The sequence below is a fragment of the Corticium candelabrum genome, chromosome 8, assembly GCF_963422355.1.
Source record: "Corticium candelabrum chromosome 8, ooCorCand1.1, whole genome shotgun sequence".
In the NCBI taxonomy this organism is placed as follows: Eukaryota; Metazoa; Porifera; class Homoscleromorpha; order Homosclerophorida; family Plakinidae; genus Corticium; species Corticium candelabrum.
The window spans coordinates 3667494-3690332 of NC_085092.1; the positions used below are offsets into that span (position 1 = coordinate 3667494).

At 44.9% G+C, this 22839-nt stretch overlaps 3 protein-coding genes and 1 long non-coding RNA gene across 5 annotated transcripts; 2 read left to right on the plus strand and 2 right to left on the minus strand.

Moving 5' to 3' along the window:
* The first annotated feature begins 2170 nt into the window (after window positions 1–2170).
* LOC134182868 (ankyrin repeat domain-containing protein 1-like) lies at window positions 2171–5955 on the plus strand. Its single transcript, XM_062650309.1, has 6 exons — window positions 2171–2272; window positions 3145–3234; window positions 3291–3364; window positions 5330–5468; window positions 5525–5598; window positions 5931–5955. Exons 1-6 carry the CDS (start codon window positions 2171–2173, stop codon window positions 5953–5955), a joined length of 504 nt encoding a protein of 167 aa, XP_062506293.1.
* Window positions 5956–5967: 12 nt separating this feature from the next.
* On the plus strand, window positions 5968–11750 carry LOC134183842 (uncharacterized). 2 transcript variants are annotated; one of them, XR_009970596.1, is made up of 5 exons: window positions 5968–6044; window positions 10741–10848; window positions 10917–10941; window positions 11242–11309; window positions 11553–11750. It is a non-coding gene; the product is annotated as an uncharacterized LOC134183842 (long non-coding RNA). The 2 variants fall into 2 exon arrangements; XR_009970595.1 differs by lacking the exons at window positions 11242–11309; window positions 11553–11750 and having other exon boundaries at window positions 10917–11042.
* Window positions 11751–15628: 3878 nt separating this feature from the next.
* LOC134182869 (uncharacterized) lies at window positions 15629–21083 on the minus strand. The gene is made up of 2 exons (XM_062650311.1): window positions 20510–21083; window positions 15629–15676 (listed from the first exon to the last, which is right to left on the minus strand). The coding sequence occupies exons 1-2, from the start codon at window positions 21077–21079 to the stop codon at window positions 15629–15631; spliced, it is 618 nt and encodes a 205-aa protein (XP_062506295.1). The 5' UTR covers window positions 21080–21083.
* Window positions 21084–21164: 81 nt separating this feature from the next.
* LOC134183517 (uncharacterized) lies at window positions 21165–22790 on the minus strand. Its single transcript, XM_062651076.1, has one exon. The coding sequence runs from the start codon at window positions 22780–22782 to the stop codon at window positions 21193–21195; it is 1590 nt and encodes a 529-aa protein (XP_062507060.1). The 5' UTR covers window positions 22783–22790; the 3' UTR covers window positions 21165–21192.
* Window positions 22791–22839: the final 49 nt, after the last annotated feature.

A 22839-nucleotide genomic window follows, 5' to 3' on the forward strand; every position in this document is an offset into this window, starting at 1 on the left:
CTCGTTGTTGCCCTTGTGGTGGTACAATCAGCCTGTATCCCCATAATACGCATCCCTCTTCTATAGATAATTCACTTGCTCTTTGCCAGTAAGGAGTTAACGCTTCGATTAGTGGTTTATTAGGCCAACCATGGTGAACATAATATGGTACCCTAGGCAGTATAGGGTCTTGTTCTGTCTATCTTCTAACATCTCTTGCCAGTACAGGTGACGATTCCAGTTGCTGTAAAATTGAGTTGTCTCTGGTTGTTCTGCCTCATTTGTCGACGGTAGTTGTAAGGGTAATCGACTGGAGGCATCTGCATTACCGATGTCCCGGCCTGGTTTGTATCGCAACTTATAACTGTAACCTGATAGGATTATGGCCCATCGATGAATTCTCGCTGATGCCATTGGCAGAAGAGGCGTATTTCCCCAAACAATCCTACCAGTGGTTTATGATCTGAGACTAGCACAAACTCTCTACCAAATAGATATTGGTGAAACCTTTGTAGACCAAAAATTACTGCCAATGCTTCTCTTTCCACTTGTGCATAATTCCTCTTCGCTTTTGTCAATGTTCTCGATGCAAACGCTACTGGGTGTTCTTTTCCATCCTTCCCTCTCTGAGCCAATACAGCATCTAAACTGTATGACGAAGCATCACAAGTTACGACGGACTCTTGCTGTGGATCGAAATGTGCTAACACTTTGGCTATTATTCACATTTGTGTTGTAACAGTTGTTTTGATTGGCGTTAAGCTCGTTCTTGTTCGCATGACCAGTTCCACTTTACTCCTTTTCGTAACAATCTATGCAGTGGAGCTTGAACTGTTGATAAATTCTGTAAGAATTTACCATAATAAGATAGCAATCCTAGGTACGCTTTTAATTCTGTAACGTTTTGTGGTGTGGGTGCTTCCGTAATTGCCTGGATTCGTCCCTTGTCCGGATGTAACCCTGTCCTGTCAATGACATGTCCCAAATACACTACTTCAGCTTGCATGAACCGGCATTTGTCTTTATTTAGCCTTAGTCCAGCCTCTTCCAAATTTGTCAATACTTTATCTAAGTTAGACAAATGCTCTTGTTCGTTTCTTCCTGTTATTAATATGTCATCTAAGTAGACCACTACTCCTGGAATTGCTTGCAACAAAGTTTCCATCGTCCTTTGAAAGATGCCGGGAGCAGATGAAACACCAAACGGTAGTCTATTATACTGAAATAATCCTTGGTGGGTATTTATGACTACATACTTACGTGATTCCTCATCAAGTATGAGCTGTTGATATGCTCTATCCAGATCCAGGGTTGTAAACTTCTGTCCTCCTGATATTCGAGCAAACAAGTCTTCAATGTGTGGGATGGGATAAGTATCGCATTTCGACACTTGATTCACAACCGTTAGTCTTCACAGATTCTGACCTTTCCATTGCTTTTCAACACTGGAACTATGGGAGCCACCCACTCCGAATAGTGAATTGGCTCAATAATTCCGGCTTTTGTGAGGTCGAACAATTCTTCTTCTATCTTCTCTCTCAAAGCATACGGTACTTGTCTTGGTCGGTAAAACTTGGGACTCGTCGTTTCTGTCACTGGCAATTTCACTTTTACACCTTGCAATCTGCCTAGCGTCCCACTGAACACTTCGCTGTGTAATAACAATAACCCTTCCACTTTTCCTTGGTGAGGGTTTACCTCCAAAAGATGAACTCTTCCCCAATCAATTTGCACTTGTTGAATCCAGTCTTTTCCCAATAAACTCGGGCCAGAGCCTGCCACTACCACAAGCGGGAGAGACAATCGGCGTCCATCCGGAGTGTCTACCCACACTTCCAACTTTCCACATACAGGTACCGGCTCCCCAGTATATGTCTTCAGTGTCTTCTTTGTAACCTTCAATGATGCTTCACCTTTCTTCCAGACTGACTTCCATGTTGTTTTGCTCACAATACTGACACTCGCTCCCGTGTCTATTTCCATCTCGAGTGGCTGTCCTTGTACAGTCAACGTTGTCTTCATAGGCTTCTCCTATCCTTTGTGCAACGCGTGAATATTGCCACTAAGCCACTCAACCTCCTCATTCTCATTTGTATCTGACTGCGCCTCCTCATAGCCGATTTTTGTATGTACCTCTACCACTGTCCTCTTTCTGAGCCATTTTTCTCACTGTGCAACAAACAACCGTTGCATGCCCAATTTTGCCGCAACCAAAACATTTGACATCCTTGAACCAGCACTCGAACTGTTTGTGTCCCTGTTTACCACAGCTATAACAACACCCGGATATCTTGTCAGTCTGTCTGTTACCTGCTTTGGGTACTCGTTGCCTCTGCAACTAGTTTACAGACTGCTTTTGTAATTGTTGTACGGACTCTCTTTCTGGGTTGGCAGGTGCACTCCTTACTTTTTTCTGCTGTAACTCTGTGGTATTCTTTTCGGCTGTTTTGTGTGCAATAGGTAAGTCATACGTCCTCTTGAATGTCAGCTCTTTTTCTGCCAACAGCCGTCGCTGTACACGGTCATTCATTATTCCTACGACTAGTCTGTCTCGTAGCATATCACTAAGCACCGCCCCAAATTTGCAATGTTCACTGAGTTGCTGCAGTTCTGCCGTGAATTTAGCAACCGACTCACCTTCCTGACGTGATCGACTGTTAAATCTAAATCGTTGTACTATTACTGATGGCTTTGGGTCGAAAAAGTTCTGTCAACATCTGTAGTATTTCGTCGAGTGACTTCTGTTTAGGCTTCAACGGAGCCACTAAACTTTGTAGAGTTTAATACGTACGAGCTCCAATCACGCTTAATAGAATAGCCCATCTTCGTCGCCAGATGTCACAAGTAACTGCGTCCTTAGCACGTGCTCAACCGGTCTTACTGTTTACTCAAGGCGATTTATTTCAAGAATGACTGGTTAGTCCTAAATGTCGATCAAAGGACTGAACTAGCACAATGCAATTTCCCGGATGGATGCACTACACAACTCATTTATTTCTTTTCATTTGTATTAACAACGATATTGTTGATTTGAATTTTTCAGAAGTTTGTTTATTGTTTGACTTTTAATTGGTTTTAATGCAGTTATGTCTGTTGTATGTTTGCATTAATTACTATTAGTATTGTACTGATAAATGTTCTTCTAACATTGTGTGTCAACTACAGCGTGGATGGACAGCTCTACACGTTGCTGTTAATGTTGAGGTAGTTGATTATCTCTTGAGCATTGGTCTCAACATTGAAGATCGTGATGAGGTTTTACTGTTAACATTACATTTGCTGACTTGTAGTTATTGTGTCAAATTGTTTAGAATGGCTACACACCATTTCTAGATGCATGTCTTGATGGTCGTTTACCTGTAGTAGAGCGTCTCATTCAATCAAAGTGCAACAAAGCAGCAACAACTAATGTAAGTTTGTTTGTATGTAACATATTTTGTGATGACATTCAAACTGTTGTTTGTGACATGCAATGATTTGACCGTGCCTGTGATGGTATGAAGTGTGTGTGTGTGTGTGTGTGTGTGTGTGTGTGTGTGTGTGTGTGTGTGTGTGTGTGTGTGTGTGTGTGTGTGTGTGTGTGTGTGTGTGTGTGTGTGTGTGTGTGTGTGTGTGTGTGTGTGTGTGTGTGTGTGTGTGTGTGTGTGTGTGTGTGTGTGTGTGTGTGTGTGTGTGTGTGTGTGTGTGTGTGTGTGTGTGTGTGTGTGTGTGTGTGTGTGTGTGTGTGTGTGTGTGTGTGTGTGTGTGTGTGTGTGTGTGTGTGTGTGTGTGTGTGTGTGTGTGTGTGTGTGTGTGTGTGTGTGTGTGTGTGTGTGTGTGTGTGTGTGTGTGTGTGTGTGTGTGTGTGTGTGTGTGTGTGTGTGTGTGTGTGTGTGTGTGTGTGTGTGTGTGTGTGTGTGTGTGTGTGTGTGTGTGTGTGTGTGTGTGTGTGTGTGTGTGTGTGTGTGTGTGTGTGTGTGTGTGTGTGTGTGTGTGTGTGTGTGTGTGTGTGTGTGTGTGTGTGTGTGTGTGTGTGTGTGTGTGTGTGTGTGTGTGTGTGTGTGTGTGTGTGTGTGTGTGTGTGTGTGTGTGTGTGTGTGTGTGTGTGTGTGTGTGTGTGTGTGTGTGTGTGTGTGTGTGTGTGTGTGTGTGTGTGTGTGTGTGTGTGTGTGTGTGTGTGTGTGTGTGTGTGTGTGTGTGTGTGTGTGTGTGTGTGTGTGTGTGTGTGTGTGTGTGTGTGTGTGTGTGTGTGTGTGTGTGTGTGTGTGTGTGTGTGTGTGTGTGTGTGTGTGTGTGTGTGTGTGTGTGTGTGTGTGTGTGTGTGTGTGTGTGTGTGTGTGTGTGTGTGTGTGTGTGTGTGTGTGTGTGTGTGTGTGTGTGTGTGTGTGTGTGTGTGTGTGTGTGTGTGTGTGTGTGTGTGTGTGTGTGTGTGTGTGTGTGTGTGTGTGTGTGTGTGTGTGTGTGTGTGTGTGTGTGTGTGTGTGTGTGTGTGTGTGTGTGTGTGTGTGTGTGTGTGTGTGTGTGTGTGTGTGTGTGTGTGTGTGTGTGTGTGTGTGTGTGTGTGTGTGTGTGTGTGTGTGTGTGTGTGTGTGTGTGTGTGTGTGTGTGTGTGTGTGTGTGTGTGTGTGTGTGTGTGTGTGTGTGTGTGTGTGTGTGTGTGTGTGTGTGTGTGTGTGTGTGTGTGTGTGTGTGTGTGTGTGTGTGTGTGTGTGTGTGTGTGTGTGTGTGTGTGTGTGTGTGTGTGTGTGTGTGTGTGTGTGTGTGTGTGTGTGTGTAACATGATCGCAATGCAGGTTTGGTTTCTCTACAGTGCAGCAGTTGCAATGTTGTTGTTTAGCTGGTTTTGTATTAGCATTCTCATCACTGATTTTGGATTTTTTTGTCAGACCAGGGGTTTTGATTGGATTGGTTGCAGTAGAGCGAAGGACCTCCTTCAATGCCCAGATTGCTTATACTCCTCACCCTTTCATTTCCCCACCTCGCGTGAAAAAAAGTCTGGCTCGAGGCTAAGGTAGCTTGCACATTGATTCCAACATCAGTCTATTCACCCTTCTAACTGTAGGTATTTGTTGTAATGCAACTGCTGTAAACACTGCATTGATCTTCATATCACTTATAAGACATGTTTAGTCCTGATTTCAGACAAGCCAATTTTAAGTTACCAAACGTTCATGCCAAAGACCATCTGACCGACTTGACAGAGTCGAAACTTGTACAGACACAGTACTGCTAGCATCTGCAATTGATCCTTTCCCATCTGTGATGTTCAGAGTATCAACAACTATATTGTTTAGAGAAGTTTGATTGCTGTTTAACTTTTAATTGGTTCTAATGCAATTATGTCAATTGTACATGTTTGCATTCATTGCAGTTATTATTGTACTGATAAATGTTCTTCTAACATTGTGTGTCGACTACAGCTTGGAAAGACAGCTCTACACGTTGCTGGTAATGTTGAGGTAGTTGATTATCTCTTGAGCATCGGTCTCAACATTGAAGATCATGATAAAGTTTTACTGTTAATATTACTTTTGCTGACTTGTAGTTATTGTTTCAAATTGTTTAGAATGGCTCCACACCATTTCTAGGTGCATGTCGTGTTGGTCGTTTACCTGTAGTAGAACGTCTCATTCAATCAAAGTGCAACAAAGCAGCAACAACTAATGTAAGTTTGTTTGTATGTGACATATTTTGTGATGACATTCAAACTGTTGTTTGTGACATGCGATGAATTACATGGGCCTGTGATGGTATGAAGTGTGTGTATGTGTGTAACATAATCGCAATGCAGGTTTGGTTTCTCCACAGTTTTGCAGTGGAGAAGCTAAGCATTTGTGACAGCAAGCAGTTGCTGCTGTTTGATAATATTCTGTGTGGCATTGCAGTATGTCTGGATTCCATTTTAGTATCATTGTAAATTTCTGTTTTTTGACTGTTGTTTTTGTATCTCATGTAAATTGTTTATTGTTTAGGATGGATCAACAGCGTTACATCTGATCTGTTCATGTCTTGGTCTGACCAATGACCATTTATCAGTTGTGAAGCTATTGACATCATTGAGAGTCGATGTGTCAGCTAAGAACAATGTATGTAGACACTTGTTGTAATGGTTTGAAATATTTTCTGCTGTTTTAGTTGTTCTTTGAGTTCTAATGTATGATAATAAGAGATATGGCAGATGTGAGCAGTTAGTATTCAGTATTCTTCCCAGGAATTTTTGGTCAACTAGCATAGCAACTCATTGTCTTGTGGCGTGTCCACTTTTACCAATGTATTCATTGTAGTCTTACTTCCCAATCAGGATATCCTGAATAACTTGTGACAAGGCCCTAGCTACAGCTATAGGAACACGCCTAGACACATCGTGTTAGAGCGATGGCCTTGGCGGTTGTTTGTGCGCATTCCAGGTTAGGTTCCACCTGACTGATTAAAGAACAGTATTAACCAATAAACATTTGAGCAGAGGGGAATATAACGCCCGGACACCGGACATTGTCCGGTCAAAACAAGTCCATGTCCGGCCATATATTGTGTTGTCCCGACATTGGCTACTGGAATGGTCACACCCAAATGGCATGATTCGGACACTCATAAGTCAGACTATGTGCACTATCAGAGAGTGTGTTCTCTTGGGGTACATCTACTATCCCGGTAAGCCTGAGCTGGGAAGTGAGTAGTGAGGTAGAGGTCACACCAGGTGTGCTTATTAGAGCATGTTTACAGCAATTATCTTAAGTAGTTCCAGTTGATGATCCATTGATCTCACTAGATAATTGGATAATAACCATTTCTACTTGGCTAATATGTCCTTGATATGCAAAAAGTGTTATCTTTTGGTTTCCTTTGTAGGAAGGGCTTAAATAATTTAGTAAACAGATGCCAGACCTTGTGGTTTCTAACCATTGAGATCATCACGAAGGTCCAAAAAACAGCGGAGATATTACAGATTTTCAAAGTTCACACTCATGGGGTCATAGACAGTATATATGCTTTTGTGTGAAGTGGTGAGACGGGTTACTGAGACACCAGTTGCCGTATAATACAAATTTTCACCTAGAATGCGTGTAGCACAGCATCAAATATGAGGACATGAATTGGTAGAAACATTGTCCCCAAGACGGTAATCAAACATCCTGATTTGTGAATGTTTTCTTTCTTGTCATTGTCAAATAGCAGTGACTGCTGTTTCTTTGAAAATTGCAGTTCTTCTGGAAAGATCCTAAACGGTTTCTTTCAAAGAGTCTTTTGGCAGACTATTCTGTCAGCACACTAAGTAACTGCAGAAAAGGTGAATACCGATTTCGTATGCCTTGATAATAAAATGAAGGAGCGACTAGGTTGGTGTGACACCAAAGTTCTTTGCCATATAATTGCCTTTCTTGACACCCAAACATGGCAAAGAAAACCTAACGTTCAAACTTCTGAGCAAGATAATGAAGACAAAAACGTTGATGATAATGCAGAGGTTAGAGAAGCTGTAAAAACTCTTGCTGTTCATTTTGCCAAACCATTAGAAAGCAAAGGGGTTAATATTCTTGCTTTTCATGTTGCGGAGGTAGTCCACTATGCTAGAAAATATCTGCACATCAGCAAGGTGTGCTATGAGTCTGTGTGGTACATAGTTCGCACCTGTCCAGACATAGTATTAGTCTCCCCTTAACTACCACACATGTTGAAAGGATGTTTTCATCCCTAAAACTGATCAAGAAAGACCGGCACACCAGCATGAGCAACACCACCTTGTCTGACCTTATGCAAGTATACCATGAAGGACCATCACTTCAAGACTTTCACGCTGACGCCGCTATTCAGCTGTGGTGGGAACGATGCAAGACCAACTGCTGTCCTAATCAAGGTTTCAGAAAGCAATACTGAGCAAGGAAAACTGGAGAGTTGACCCAAGACGATAGCACTAGCAGCTTTAGTTTAGATGACTGGGACGTGTGGCATAATCCTCTAGGACCGTGTCTACAAATAGTTTTCCAGAAGGTCTGACTGAATACAATTTTGGACATTGTTGTGCTAGGTTTCCCTGTTAATGTTCTGCTATTTTCTCGCATAATTATAGTGCACTTCCAAGTTTGTCTTTTGAGGTTCCATAATTTTTTCACTTTATTGTAACGCAATAAAAGATTGCTTTGCAGGTATGTTGTCTCAAAGTTGTTCTGGTTATTGTCATGCTTTGTATATATGTGAAATAATAGAAATAAAGTGTTGTTTGCGGGGTCAAAATTTGTTAGAATGGGCGTGGCTTTGGCAAACCTGTTTGTCCGGACAAAGAAATTTCCTTATATTCCACTCTGTTTGAGGATAGAAAGACATCTCGCTGACCGATCTCCATGTGTGTCTAACTAATAATTAATAATTGGTAAATGCTTAATAAGGAAGCTTGCTTTTTACCTAACCCACTTCTGGGGAGGAGTTAGGCCATGTTTCCGCTAGCTGCACTTTGAACTTGCACATCTGGGATGTGCAAACGAACCGTCTAGTTAAGAATGTCTTATTTTGAAGTATGGGACTGCTCTGTTACCGAGTCAGAGCAACTGTTGGTTTTCACTGATTCAGCATCTGCTAGTAGGAATTTGCATGACGATGACCAAGGACATCGTCTTCTCTCTCTCTGTAGCTGCTGATTTCTTTCGCCTAGTTAATGAGACTAGACGACCCTTACATCGTCTTAAGGGGTCGTCCATAATTGTGGACATTTTCTCAAGCGTACAAAGCGTACGCTAGGGGGTAGGGGGGTAGAAGTAGTTGTACGCTTTGGGGGCGTGGAATAAAATGTCGATGATCTCTTGTGGTCTAGCAGAAGTAGAAGTTATACTGAAGTCAGGATATTGCATTAATGCCTGCGCGTAACTATCGTTGCAAGTCAATATGCATGACGCATATAGCGCGCGCAAGCTTGGCCAGCGCACGTGTTGGAAGCGTGTATGGCGTGGGACGGGAAGTACTCTGCTGTCCTGAGCGACTTGTCAAAGAGACTTTCCGCTGTTCACAAAGCACCAGCGAACAGATACCATCAGTTTGTGAACGCTTTTGTCTTTGTCAGCCCATCTCTGTCTCCCGAGGAAGGTGTGCAGAAAGCGCAACGTCAATGGAAGACAGCTAGTCAGAACGACGACTTGTGCGCGGCAATCTTTGAAAGGGCTTCCAAGAGGATTGACCAACTGAAACGCAACGATATCACTTCGTTTTTCAAAGTTCAGCCTGAGGTAGCAAATGAAAACCAGGAAAGACTGGAAACAAGTGACAGAACAGTGTTCTTTATTCGTACAGTTCACTATTAAAATCTACGTGGTGTTTAAAAATACGATGTTGAACGAACAAGTTCTTTGTCTTTCATGTAGCAGTAGTTTTCAGTAATATTATTGTGTACATTAAAACAGCTTCACGTGACCAACATTTTTTACGTATGCTTAGGGGAGTGGGGTATGCCGAAAAGAGTACGCTTTGTACGCTTGAGAAAATGTTAACAATTATGGATGACCCCTAAGGCAATCCTATCCCAGCAAAATAGTCAATATCATCAAACGGCGTTGTCAGAAGCCATGTAAACAAATGCGCTACTGTCACGTGACAGTTAAACCTAAACCACTTTGCTAAACCTACTTTGAAGTAGGTTTAAGAAAGCAGTTTAGGTTTACAATATGACTGGTTTAGTGCCGGTGGAAACAGGTCATTTCTTAAACCAGTTTAGCTTAATCCACTTGTTAAACCGGTTTAGGCGCTAGTGCAAACGCGCCCGTAAATGGAAGTGCTGGGGTGTTAAACTGTGAGCAATAAGAGCCAGGTTATTCTGTCTTACAGGTGCTGACATTTGTATATATCGTCCATCTGACTGGTATCGACGAATCAGATCAAACTCGAACCTTACTGTCTCAAATTCCAGTTGGCATTTCACTTGCTTGTGCCTTTTCAGCTGGGAGAGAACAGTGCATGTCAGCCGTCAGTTTGCTGGCTCGGCCGGCCCTGTGTTAAACTCTGTTATTGTATGGTTAAATGTTTGTGGGTCAGTTGTAAGAACAAGAAATGAAGACTATGATGATGAATGTCTTGTGACATTTTATCTCAACTGCTCAAGCAACAAACATGAAAAGTTGAGTTAAATTTCCGGTAGTGTTCGTGTGTGGAGTGTGAATGGAGGATTAAGTTGCTGTACACTTGTTTGAAGGTGTGTGTTTTGAGAGAACAAATGGCAGTTTTTCTAGCTGTAGGGGAAGCTTGTAAACAGATGGCATTGACCTTATGGACAATTTCTTGGTTGTGCGAAATATTGTCAAGTAGACAAGTGAAGGAAGATGCTTTGTATTGTGATGAATTTTTATATTGTCAATTTCTAGTGGTTAGGTGATGGTGTTGATGTTTTCTGGTGTTACTGTATGGAAATGGGAGAATATTTATTGAAAGCATACGCTGATAATGATCTTGTTTGAAGTGCAGATCATACTGTTGAGATTCATTTAGAGTAATTAAATTATTTTTATGGGTCAGTCACATGACTGCATAGGATGCGGATATGTGGTTGTTGGAAATGATGAGTGACGCATTGGGGAATGTTGATTTAAAGTTTTAGTGAATGTGTGATTAGTAAACTAAAACAATTGTTGTTACTGTGTGAACAACATCTAAAGAACTCTGGATTACAGTAACTGTGTATTAGCATTAAATTTGTTAATAATGTATGTTGTTTAATGAACATGTATGTATATATACATACTATTAAGGTATGAAGTGTTCCCATATTGCACCAATAACAAACATTGTGCTTCTATTGCACAGGCTGGCAAAACTGCAATGCAAGCAGGAGAAGGAAGGTTGCAGTCAGTTTTTGGCAGTCACAAAGAAATTCTTTCTGCTATCCTTTCCCATCTGAAGGAATTCATTGAAGTGTGATCTGATTGTTGTGTTGTGTAAATTTTGTGTATTAACTATAACTGGTTTATGTGTGATGTTAGAGTACTGTTGCAGTTCAACTTCCCAGTAAGTGAGACAATCAAGTGCATTATGATGATGTCACACAATAGACAATACTGTATATGTAAACCTTTTGTCATGTATCATGATTTTTCCTATCCCTTGAAGTAACAGCATGCTAATGTTAGAAGAGGTGATTATTTTCATTATCACACAAGTTCATCTCACCTAAGTAGATTGTCAGTATTTATTTTTATCATATTTGCAACTCACAACAGAGCCATCCAACTGACCAGCAATAATTTGTTTAGTTTTTATGGATTGATTTATGCGAAAAGTAAGGGTAAATCTTGCATTTGTTTTAAGGTCGTGCAAGCTCGACAGCAATAGCAGCTGCTGGTCATCTCTCGTCACCAGTGACAGGAAGAATGATGGTTAGCTGATTAAGTTTGTGTCAGTGGTTTAGTGCAATTTCTGTAGAGATTTTACTTTGTGTAGCTAGTTGTCTGCTGTGCATCTGAACTAAGTATTGCTTTCCATACTGCTGTACATTTATTATCAGAAGGATAGGATTTTAATAGATTATGTTGGCTAAGTGAGTGTAGCTATTAATGGATTGGGGTGTAGCTAAGTTGCCGCTTGGATAGTGTAATGTTAACAGAAAGATACTTTGTTAGTTTAGGTGCTTTAGGAGCAAGAGTTGACTTGGGTTGATGATTATCAATTAGAAATGAGATGAAACGATGTGAGAACTTGGAGAAATTGCAAAGACATAAGGCAAATCACAATAGGACAGACCACTGGGATGTGTTTTTATCAATGCATGTAATATTTTAGTTAGTAGCTGACGTTTAAAATGATTGTGAGTGTGCTGTATTTCTCTTGTAATGGAATATCCTACAGTATAACTGGCAGTACATTGTGTGTTGAATACATTTATGTCGTGCTTATGTGTTGTGCTCAACCAGATCAGTCTGGTTTGTAAAGTCTATTACAAGTACCGGAAGGAAACTCTGCTTCAGAAGTACTTAGACCATCGCGGCTGTCTAGAAGAAGACATGGCTTTACGAAGGATCCGAGTAGATCCCCGAAGCACTGTTTTCTGTAAGTGCTGCAGGTTGTGATGACATGGAATAATGTCCAGCCACCGTGCAATACCTGCTTGCAATGTGCCCGAAGCTCCCAAGACCACCGGAACCACCAATGTTCGACAATTTTACATGAGGCTTATTTCCACTCGCAAGTCGCTGTACTTCGCCAACTTCTCAGCCTGTTTCTTGCCAATGTTGCCATCAGCAGGACAGCTGATATCAATAAGAAGACAAGTGTTTGTCTTCTTATTTCTGAGACAAATGTCTGCGCAATTGGCTTTGATCTTCCTAGCAGTGGGGATGGTGGTATCCCACATCATAGTAATGTCATTCGTCTCCACAAGCCTATCAGGATGATGCCGGTACCATCTGCTCTCCACCGGAAACCCAAAATGGTGACAGACATCCCAGTGAATGATGGAGGCCACCTGATTGTGTTGATTAGTGTAGTCCACCGGTGCCAAAGCACTACAGCCTGCCACAATGTGGTTGACTGTTTCCAGTCCTACACTACACTTGCGGCAAGTAGGACTTACATCACGATGTAGAATCTTGCGCTCATAGTACCGAGTCCGAAGAGCTTGGTCTTGAGCAGCAACAACCAGTCCCTCAGTTGCAGCAGGAAGATTTGCTGCCGTTAGCCATCCGTAGGTCTCTTTCATGTCCACAGGCGGTTGCTCAGTGAGACGGTGGTACTGCCCGTGCATAGGCTTCCCGCTCCAGGACCGCACACCAAGAGAACTGCACATGTATGGTAATGTCTCGCATCTGTTTCAGGCGCTTGCTCGAAGTCACCTTCAACCGAGATGGATGCATTCCTGTGTAAGCTTTGCGACTTGTTGTCCGAAGCAAGACTCCTCCACAGCTGTGCAGTAAAGTGACAAGCCATGCGCTTGATCGAGTGTGAAGATTTTCTGGAGCCACACTCCCGTGTCATCTGTAGGAAAGGATCAGAACTGTCAGCAAGGTAACAGTTCAGCCTCACAATACAGATTGATATGTCGACTCAATCTGTTGTAACCCTCTACCTCCATCACTGCAAGGAGCGTACAGTCGGTCAACGTCTGCAGAAGGATAGTGGACACCGTGCATAGAGAGGAGCTTTCTGGTCCGTCGATCGAGCTGCTGCAGGTCCGTGGAACCCCAATGAATGACGCCAAAACCGTAAGTGAGAACCGGTAGTGCAAACCCATTGATGGCTAGAATCTTGTTTCGACCATACAACTCAGTCCGGAGAGCCACCTTCACTCTGCGGAAGTAGTCGTGACGGAGTCTCTCCCGCATCATGCTGTGCTGAATAACGTTACTCTCATCTACACCTAAGTACTTGTAGACTTGCCCCTGTTCCAGACAGTTGATGGTGTCCATTTTTCCTACTGTCACTCCAGAGTTGTGTCCAGATAGCCTGCTGTTGACAAAGTGTGCAACAGCACATTTGTCCAGACCAAACTTCATCTGGATGTCATCAGAGAAGGTACGAACCGTGTGCAAGAACTCATCCAACTGATCAAAGTTTCTGCCATACAGCTTCAGATCATCCATGTAAAGTAGATGACTGATGAGCTGACGTTTGGCAGTCTCACCATGCCCAGTGGTCATCCGGTAGCCGTAACCGGTTCTTTTCAACTCCTTGCTCAGAGGATTGAGAGCCATACAGAAGAGAAGTGGAGAAAGTGAGGCAGCTTGGAAAATACCCTTCTGGTCTGCATAAGCCTCGTCTTGATCGTACTGTTCCCACAAGAAAGCACTATCTATGTCCTCCAACTCTTCATCATACATGACAGGAACCTGCACAAGACTGGACTGACCTTATGCATCTGAAGGCATTGAAGCAGCCAACTGTGTGGCACGCTGTTATAGGCTTTCTGGTAGTCCACCCAAGCCGTGCTCAAGCTCTTGTGCCTGGTCTTACAGTCTTTGGTAAGCAGCTTGTTGATCAACAGCTGATCCCTTGCACCAAAAGATCCCTGTCGACAACCCTTCTGCTCCGGATCCATGAGGTTTCTCTGAACTAATTGCCCTGCAATCCTCTGCCTGATGAGTGAGGTGAGGGTCTTAAAGAAGACAGACAGACACATGATAGGCAGGTAATTTTTGGCCTGGTCAGTCTTGTCATTCTTAGGAATCAGAGTGGTTGTAGTTACGAGTCAGATCAGTGTGAAGACACGTGATACGCTTGACCCAGAAACCATAAACCTTGTCAGACCAGGAGACTTCCAGTTCCCCATCCTTTTGAGACACGATGTGACCTTATTGTCTGAGATAGGTAACCACTGATACTCATCTTTTCGGTGCGTCTCGCCATCGGTTAGAAGGCAGACTCATTGTGATGTACCTCAGTTTCTAGGATGCCACCCCAATACTGCTCGATTTCAGACTTGGATGGCAGGGAAGTGACCTGGATAGTCTGCTTACCCAACTCTGTATAAAACCATCCATCATCTCGTTGAAACAAACTGTTCTGGCGAAGTCTTTTATGATTCTTCTCCAACCTCCTGGTTCGTTCGACCTTGGACTTAAGTTCCATTTTCAACCGATTGATGGTGACCTCATAACTTTCCAAACAGGAAATGCCCAGCTGATGCCGGAGAAGTCGGAGTTCATGTAACATACGAATGCCCTATGAACCCTTTCTAACCTCCAGCAACAGTAAGGTTGCTCGTCGAAGTGTGAGAATGTCCATGTCCAGACTTCATCTCCATGTCGGTGTTTGAGAATTGGTTGACTTCGTCATTTTTAAGCCCCACCTTTTTGGACACTAGTGAAGCAGCAGAGTATACCAGGTAACCAATTTCACTCATATCTGGTTCATTCTTCAACGAACTGATGATCGTGTTAAGATCACCAATAAGTTTCAGGGTTCCACTGTTCACAAAGATCCTTGGAAAGCGTTGTCTTTCACAGATAGGAATTTGCCTGACTTTCTGCAACTCCTCAAGAAACTCTCGACGAAGTACAGGGTCCACAGCAGCATCACTATCAAGCGAAAGACCATCCTCCGTTTGGCAGCAGTCTGGACTGAGTTGAGATGTAGGACTTTCCATCTTTTCTAGCTGAGAAGCTCTAATAGGATGTGTAGTCATCAGATCAGAGCTCACAGAGTCACAAGGGGATGGTGATTCCCTGATAGCTCTGCACTGAACTGAATCCAAAGTGTCATCTACGGATAAGATATCACCGCTATCCTTTGCAGATGAGCAGTCCTTAGAGAGAACAGTGACTGACTGAACAAGGGAGCCATCTTCCAAGTGATTAGCAGACTTATGATCCTCTTGCATCATTGACACGAGAGGTTTCCCTCCAGGTGCAGCAAGCGCCATCGTGACTGAAGCTATGCAAGGTGACACATCGCCAAGCAAAGGCATGACAACTGAACTATCAGCTGATAGAGCAGAAACCACATCCAATGCTTACATCTGCACGCCAGGACAAACAACAATTGTAACTGATAACAATCCTCTGCGGTCTCGCGTTTAATCTCCCCCAACTCTGATTCAGTCAGACTTCCAGAAGTTAGGAGATATCGCTTCTGGTCTGCCAAATTCTGCTCAGAGACCTCAGTCAGAGAAGGATTTCGCTCACGCCACAGCTGATGCATGGGTTTTTGGAAAGCAGAGAACTTGCTTGACAACAGCATGCGGTAATAACAAAACATCATTTCCCTATTCATTTGTTGCGTCCATTTCTGTCATCTTGTTGCTTTGCCACTCCTGTTAGCCGAAACACAAGATTTGCTAGGAACAGTGGGCATCACAGTAGTCTTGTTAACAGGATTTGAAGCCAAATTCAAATCAGACGCCGCATGAGAGATGGTTTGACCAATCGCCCTATGCCCAGAACTGTTCCTGGTCTTATTATTATGTGTTGCTATGCCCTCCATGATGGGCAAGTGGGGTCTTTACCCCCATTTGGGCACCCACGAACCCCGCAGGTGAGCCCAGCAGGGTACATGTTTCTGTGTAGTCCACACGGCGATCAATGACCAGCCAATTCAATATAGATTGCAGGCATTACGGCGACCGCGAACATGGGGACAGCATGCCTAGTGGATATCAATGACCACCAGGAAAGCACTGAACGTCATCGTCAACAGACCGTTCGCCAGACCACAAACTCCCCAACGACTGAAACGAGTCATAGTCTCATGGATAAAGCTAGAGAAACATGAGAAAGAAAGATAGACAAGTTTCATAATTTACTGTTGTCACTGGGGTTTGGACTCCCAAACCATAGATTGGTAGCCATTGTCGCTAACCACTAAGCCACGGCAGTGACTTTATGTCGTTTTGCCTCTCCATAATGGGCAATTGGGGTCTTTACCCCTATCTGGGCACCCACCAACTCGGCAAGTGAGCCCAGCAGGGTACATGTTTCTGTGTAGTCCACACGGCGATCAATGACTAGCCAATTTGATATAGATTGCAGGCATTACGGTGACTGCAAACTTGATACAGCACGTCTATTACTATGTGTCGTTATGCCCCTCCATAATGGGCAAGATGGGTCTTTACCCCATCTGGGCGCCCACCAACCCGGCAGGTGAGCCCATCGGGGTACATGTTTCCGTGTAGTCCATACAGCGATCAATGACTAGCCAATTCGATATAGATTGCAGGCATTACGGTGACCGCGTACTCGATACAGCACGCCTAGTGGATATCAACGACCACCAGGAAAGCACTGTACGTCATCGTCAACGGACCGTTCGCCAGACCACAGAAACTCCCCAACGACTGAAACGAGTCATAGTCTCATAGATAAAGCTAGAGAAACATGAGAAAGAAAGACAGACAAGTTTTACAATTTACTGTCGTCACTGGGGTTTGAACCCTCAAACCATGGAGTGGTAGCCATTGTCACTAACCACTAAGCCACGGCGGTGACATTTATTATTATTATTATTATTATTATTATGTCGTGCTCAACCAGATCAGTCTGGTTTGTAAAGTCTATTACAAGTACCGGAAGCAAACCCTGCTTCAGAAGTACTTTGATCATCACGGCTGTCTAGAAAGAAGACATGACTTTACGAAGGATCCGAGTAGATCCCAGAAGCACTGTTTTCTGTAAGTGCTGCAGGTTGTGATGACCTGGAATAATGTCCAGCCACCGTGCAATACCTGCGTGCACTGTGCCCAAAGCTCCCAAGACCACCGGAACCACCAGTGTTCGACAATGCCACATGCGGCTTATCTCCACTCGCAAGTCGCTGTACTTCGCCAACTTCTCAGCATGTTTCTTGCCAATGTTGCCATCAGCAGGACAGCTGATATCAATAAGAAGACAAGTGTTTGTCTTCCTATTTCTGAGACAGATGTCTGGACGATTGGCTTTGATCTTCCTGGCAGTGGGGATGGTGGTATCCCACATCATAGTAATGTCATCCGTCTCCACAAGCCTATCAGGATGATGCCGGTACCATCTGCTCTCCACTGGAACCCCAAAATGGCGACAAACGTCCCAGTGAATGATGGATGCCACCTGATTGTGTCGATCAGTGTAGTCCGTCGGTGCCAAAGCACTACAGCCTGCCACAATGTGGTCGACTGTCTCCAGGCCTACACTGCACATGCGGCAAGTAGGACTGACATCACGATGTAGAATCTTGCGCTCATAGTACCGAGTCCGAAGAGCTTGGTCTTGAGCAGCAACAACCAGTCCCTCAGTTGCAGCAGGAAGATTCGCTGCCTTTAGCCATCCGTAGGTCTCTTTCATGTCCACAGGCGGTTGCTCAGTGAGACGACGATACTGTCCGTGCATAGGCTTCCCGCTCCAGGACCGCACACGAAGAGAACTGCAACACGTACGGTAATGTCTCGCATCTGTTTTAGGCGCTTGCTCGAAGCCACCTTCAACCGAGATGGATGCACTCCTGTGTAAGTTCTGCGACTTGTCGTCCAAAGCAAGACTCCTCCGCAGCTGTGCAGTAAACCGACAAGCCATGCGCTTGATCGAGTGTGAAGATTTTCCAGAGTCACACTCCCGTATCATCTGCATGAAAGGATCAGAACTGTCAGCAAGGTAACAGTTCAGCCTCACAATACAAGATTGATATGTCGACTCAATCTGTTGTAACCCCCTACCCCCATCACTGCAAGGAGCGTACAGTCGGTCAACGTCTGCAGCAGGATGGTGGACTCCGTGCATAGAGAGAAGCTTTCTGGTCCGACGATCGAGCTGCTGCAGGTCCGTGCACCCCCAATGAATGACGCCAAAACCGTAAGTGAGAACCGGTAGTGCAAACCCATTGATGGCTAGAATCTTGTTCCGACCATACAACTCAGTCCGGAGAACCACCTTCACTCTGCGAAAGTACTCGCGACGGAGTCTCTCCCGCATCATGCTGTGCTGAATACCGTTACTCTCATCTACACCCAAGTACTTGTAGACTTGACCCGGTTCCAGACAGTTGATGGTGTCCGTTTTTCCTACCGTCACCCCAGAGTTGTGTCCAGATAGTCTGCCGTTGACAAAGTGTGCAACAGCACATTTGTCCAGACCAAACTTCATCTGGATGTCATCAGAGAAGGTACGAACCGTGTGCAACAACCCGTCCAACTGATCAGAGTTTCTGCCATACAGCTTCAGATCATCCATGTAAAGTAGATGACTGATAAGCTGACGTTTGGCAGTCTCACCATGCCCAGTGGTCATCCGGTAGCCGTAACCGGTTCTGTTCAGCTCCTTGCTCAGAGGATTGAGAGCCATACAGAAGAGAAGTGGAGAAAGTGAGTCACCTTGGAAAATACCCCTCCTGATCTGCATAAGCCTTGTCTTGATAGTACTATTCCCGCAAGAAAGCACCATCGATGTCCTCCAACTCTTCATCACACGTGACAGGAACCCGCACAAGACTGGACTGATCTTATGCAGCTGAAGGCATTGGAGCAACCAACTGTGTGGCACGCTGTCATAGGCTTTCTGGTAGTCCACCCAAGCCATGCTCAAGCTCTTGTGCCTGGTCCTACAGTCTTCGGTAAGCAGCTTGTTGATCAACAGCTGATCCTTTGCACCAAAAGATCCCTGTCGACAACCCTTCTGCTCCGGAGCCATGAGGTTTCTCTGATCCAAATGCCCTGCAATCCTCTGCCTGATGACTGAGGTGAGGGTCTTATAGAAGACAGACAGACACGTGATAGGCCGGTAATTTTTGGCCTGGTCAGTCTTGTCATTCTTAGGAATCAGAGTAGTTATTCCTTGAGACAACCAGTCGGGTACAGAGTCTGGATTCTGAACCAGCAGGTTGTAGTTACGAGTCAGATCAGTGTGAAGACACGTGATACACTTGACCCAGAAACCATAAACCTTGTCTGGACCAGGAGACTTCCAGTTCCCCATCCTTTTGAGACACGATGTGACCTCATTGTCTGAGATAGGTAACCACTGCTGCTCATCTTTCCGGTGCGTCTCGTCATCGGTTTGACGTCTCAGCCAGAAGGCAGACTCATTGTGATGTACCTCAGTTTCTAGGATACCACCCCAATACTGTTCGATCTCAGACTCGGATGGCGGGGAAGTGACCCGGATAGTCTGCTTATCCAGATCTCTGTAAAACCGTCCAGCATCTCGTTGAAACAAACCATTCTGGCGAAGTCTCTTACGATTCTTCTCCAGCCTCCTGGTCCGCTCGACCTTGGACTTAAGTTCCATTTTCAATCGATTGATGGAGACCTCACAACTCTCCGAACAGGAAATGCCCAACCGATGCCGAAGACGTCGGAGTTCATGTAACATACGAATGCCCGATGAACCCTTTCTAACCTCCAGCAACAGTGAGATCGCACGTCGAAGTGTGAGAATCTCCATATCCAGCCTTCGTCTCCATGTCGGTGTTTGAGAATTGGTTGACTTCGTCGTCTTTAAGCCCCGCCTTTTGGACACTAGCGAAGCAGCAGAGTATACCAGGTAACTGATTTCACTCATATCTGGTTCATCCTTCAACGAACTGATGATCGTGTTAAGATCACCAATAAGCTTCAGGGTTCCACTGTTCACAAAGATCCTTGGAGGCATTGTCTCTCACAGATAGGAATTTGCCTGACTTTCTGCAACTCCTCAAGAAACTCTCGACGAAGTACAGGGTCCACAGCAGCATCACAATCAAGCGAAAGACCATCCTCCGTTTGGCAGCAGTCTGGACTGAGTTGAGATGAAGAAGTTTCCATCTTTTCTAGCCGAGAAGCTATACTAGGATGTGTAGTCATCAGATCAGAGCTCACAGGGTCACAAGGGGATGGTGATTCCCCAACAGCACTGCACTGAACTGAATCCAAAGTGTCATCTACGGATAGGATATCACCACTATCTCTTGCAGATGAGCAGTCCTTAGAGAGAACAGTGACTGACTGAACAAGGGAGCCATCTTCCAAGTGATTAGCAAACTCATGATCCTCTTGCATCATTGACAGGACAGGTTTCCCACCACGTGCAGCAGGCGCCATCCTGACTGAAGCCATGCAAGGTGACACATTGCCAAGCAAAGGCGTGACAACTGAGCTATCAGCTGATAGAGCAGAAACCACATCCAACGCCGACATCTGCACACCACGACAAACATCAGTCGTAACAGATAACAAACCTGAGACGGGCTTTCCATCCTGTGCGGCCTCGCGTTTAATCTCCTCCAACTCTGATTCAGTCAGACTTCCAGAAGTCAAGAGATATCGCTTCTGGTCTGCCAAACGCTGCTCAGAGACGTCAGTCAGAGAAGGATTTCGTTTACACCACAGCTGATGCATGGGTTTTCTGAAAGCAGAGAACTTGCATGACAACAGCACGTAGTAATAACAAAACATCACTTCCCTATTCATTTGTCGCGTCCATTTCCTTCGTCTTGTTGCATTGCCGTTCCTGTTAGCCGAAACACAAGATTCGCTAGGAACGGTGGGCATCACAGTAGTCTCGTCAGCGGGATTTGAAGCCAAATTCAAATCAGACGCCGCACGAGAGATAGTTCGACCAGTCGCCCTACGCCCAGAACTATTCCTGGTCTTCCGAACAGCTCCAGTGATTCCAGATGCCGACTTTTCGAGCCCTGTCCTGGTTTCCCGACAAGGAACGCGCTCCTCAGCTAGCTCTGAGACGAGCGATACAGCTAGACGTCCATCTTCCATCAATATCCGGGTTATTATGTGTCGTGCTCAACCAGATCAGTCTGGTTTGTAAAGTCTATTACAAGTACCGGAAGCAAACCCTGCTTCAGAAGTACTTAGACCATCACGGCTGTCTAGAAAGAAGACATGACTTTACGGAGGATCCGAGTAGATCCCAGAAGCACTGTTTTCTGTAAGTGCTGCAGGTTGTGATGACCTGGAATAATGTCCAGCCACCGTGCAATACCTGCGTGCACTGTGCCCAAAGCTCCCAAGACCACCGGAACCACCAGTGTTCGACAATGCCACATGCGGCTTATCTCCACTCGCAAGTCGCTGTACTTCGCCAACTTCTCAGCATGTTTCTTGCCAATGTTGCCATCAGCAGGACAGCTGATATCAATAAGAAGACAAGTGTTTGTCTTCCTATTTCTGAGACAGATGTCTGGACGATTGGCTTTGATCTTCCTGGCAGTGGGGATGGTGGTATCCCACATCATAGTAATGTCATCCGTCTCCACAAGCCTATCAGGATGATGCCGGTACCATCTGCTCTCCACTGGAACCCCAAAATGGCGACAAACGTCCCAGTGAATGATGGATGCCACCTGATTGTGTCGATCAGTGTAGTCCGTCGGTGCCAAAGCACTACAGCCTGCCACAATGTGGTCGACTGTCTCCAGGCCTACACTGCACATGCGGCAAGTAGGACTGACATCACGATGTAGAATCTTGCGCTCATAGTACCGAGTCCGAAGAGCTTGGTCTTGAGCAGCAACAACCAGTCCCTCAGTTGCAGCAGGAAGATTCGCTGCCTTTAGCCATCCGTAGGTCTCTTTCATGTCCACAGGCGGTTGCTCAGTGAGACGACGATACTGCCCGTGCATAGGCTTCCCGCTCCAGGATCGCACACGAAGAGAACTGCAACACGTACGGTAATGTCTCGCATCTGTTTTAGGCGCTTGCTCGAAGCCACCTTCAACCGAGATGGATGCATTCCTGTGTAAGTTCTGCGACTTGTCGTCCAAAGCAAGACTCCTCCGCAGCTGTGCAGTAAACCGACAAGCCATGCGCTTGATCGAGTGTAAAGATTTTCCAGAGTCACACTCCCGTATCATCTGCATGAAAGGATCAGAACTGTCAGCAAGGTAACAGTTCAGCCTTACAATACAAGATTGATATGTCGACTCAATCTGTTGTAACCCCCTACCCCCATCACTGCAAGGAGCGTACAGTCGGTCAACGTCTGCAGCAGGATGGTGGACACCGTGCATAGAGAGGAGCTTTCTGGTCCGTCGATCGAGCTGCTGCAGGTCCGTGCACCCCCAATGAATGACGCCAAAACCGTAAGTGAGAACCGGTAGTGCAAACCCATTGATGGCTAGAATCTTGTTCCGACCATACAACTCAGTCCGGAGAACCACCTTCACTCTGCGCAAGTACTCGCGACGGAGTCTCTCCCGCATCATGCTGTGCTGAATACCGTTACTCTCATCTACACCCAAGTACTTGTAGACTTGACCCGGTTCCAGACAGTTGATGGTGTCCGTTTTTCCTACCGTCACCCCAGAGTTGTGTCCAGATAGTCTGCCGTTGACAAAGTGTGCAACAGCACATTTGTCCAGACCAAACTTCATCTGGATGTCATCAGAGAAGGTACGAACCGTGTGCAACAACCCGTCCAACTGATCAGAGTTTCTGCCATACAGCTTCAGATCATCCATGTAAAGTAGATGACTGATAAGCTGACGTTTGGCAGTCTCACCATGCCCTTATTATTA

Excerpts from the sequence above, each read along its gene's own strand:
- LOC134182868 (XM_062650309.1), top strand. The coding sequence starts at position 2,171 with ATGCCCAATTTTGCCGCAACCAAAACATTTGACATCCTTGAACCAGCA. Across the intron at positions 3,365-5,329 it reads GAGCGTCTCATTCAATCAAA|TTATTATTGTACTGATAAAT; the intron begins GTGCAACAAAGC and ends CATTCATTGCAG. Across the intron at positions 5,469-5,524 it reads ACATTGAAGATCATGATAAA|AATGGCTCCACACCATTTCT; the intron begins GTTTTACTGTTA and ends CAAATTGTTTAG.
- LOC134182869 (XM_062650311.1), bottom strand. The coding sequence starts at position 21,079 with ATGGAAGATGGACGTCTAGCTGTATCGCTCGTCTCAGAGCTAGCTGAG. Across the intron at positions 15,677-20,509 it reads CGACTGATGTTTGTCGTGGT|GAGTGGCAAAGCAACAAGAT; the intron begins GTGCAGATGTCG and ends TTCGGCTAACAG.
- LOC134183517 (XM_062651076.1), bottom strand. The coding sequence starts at position 22,782 with ATGGATGATCTGAAGCTGTATGGCAGAAACTCTGATCAGTTGGACGGG.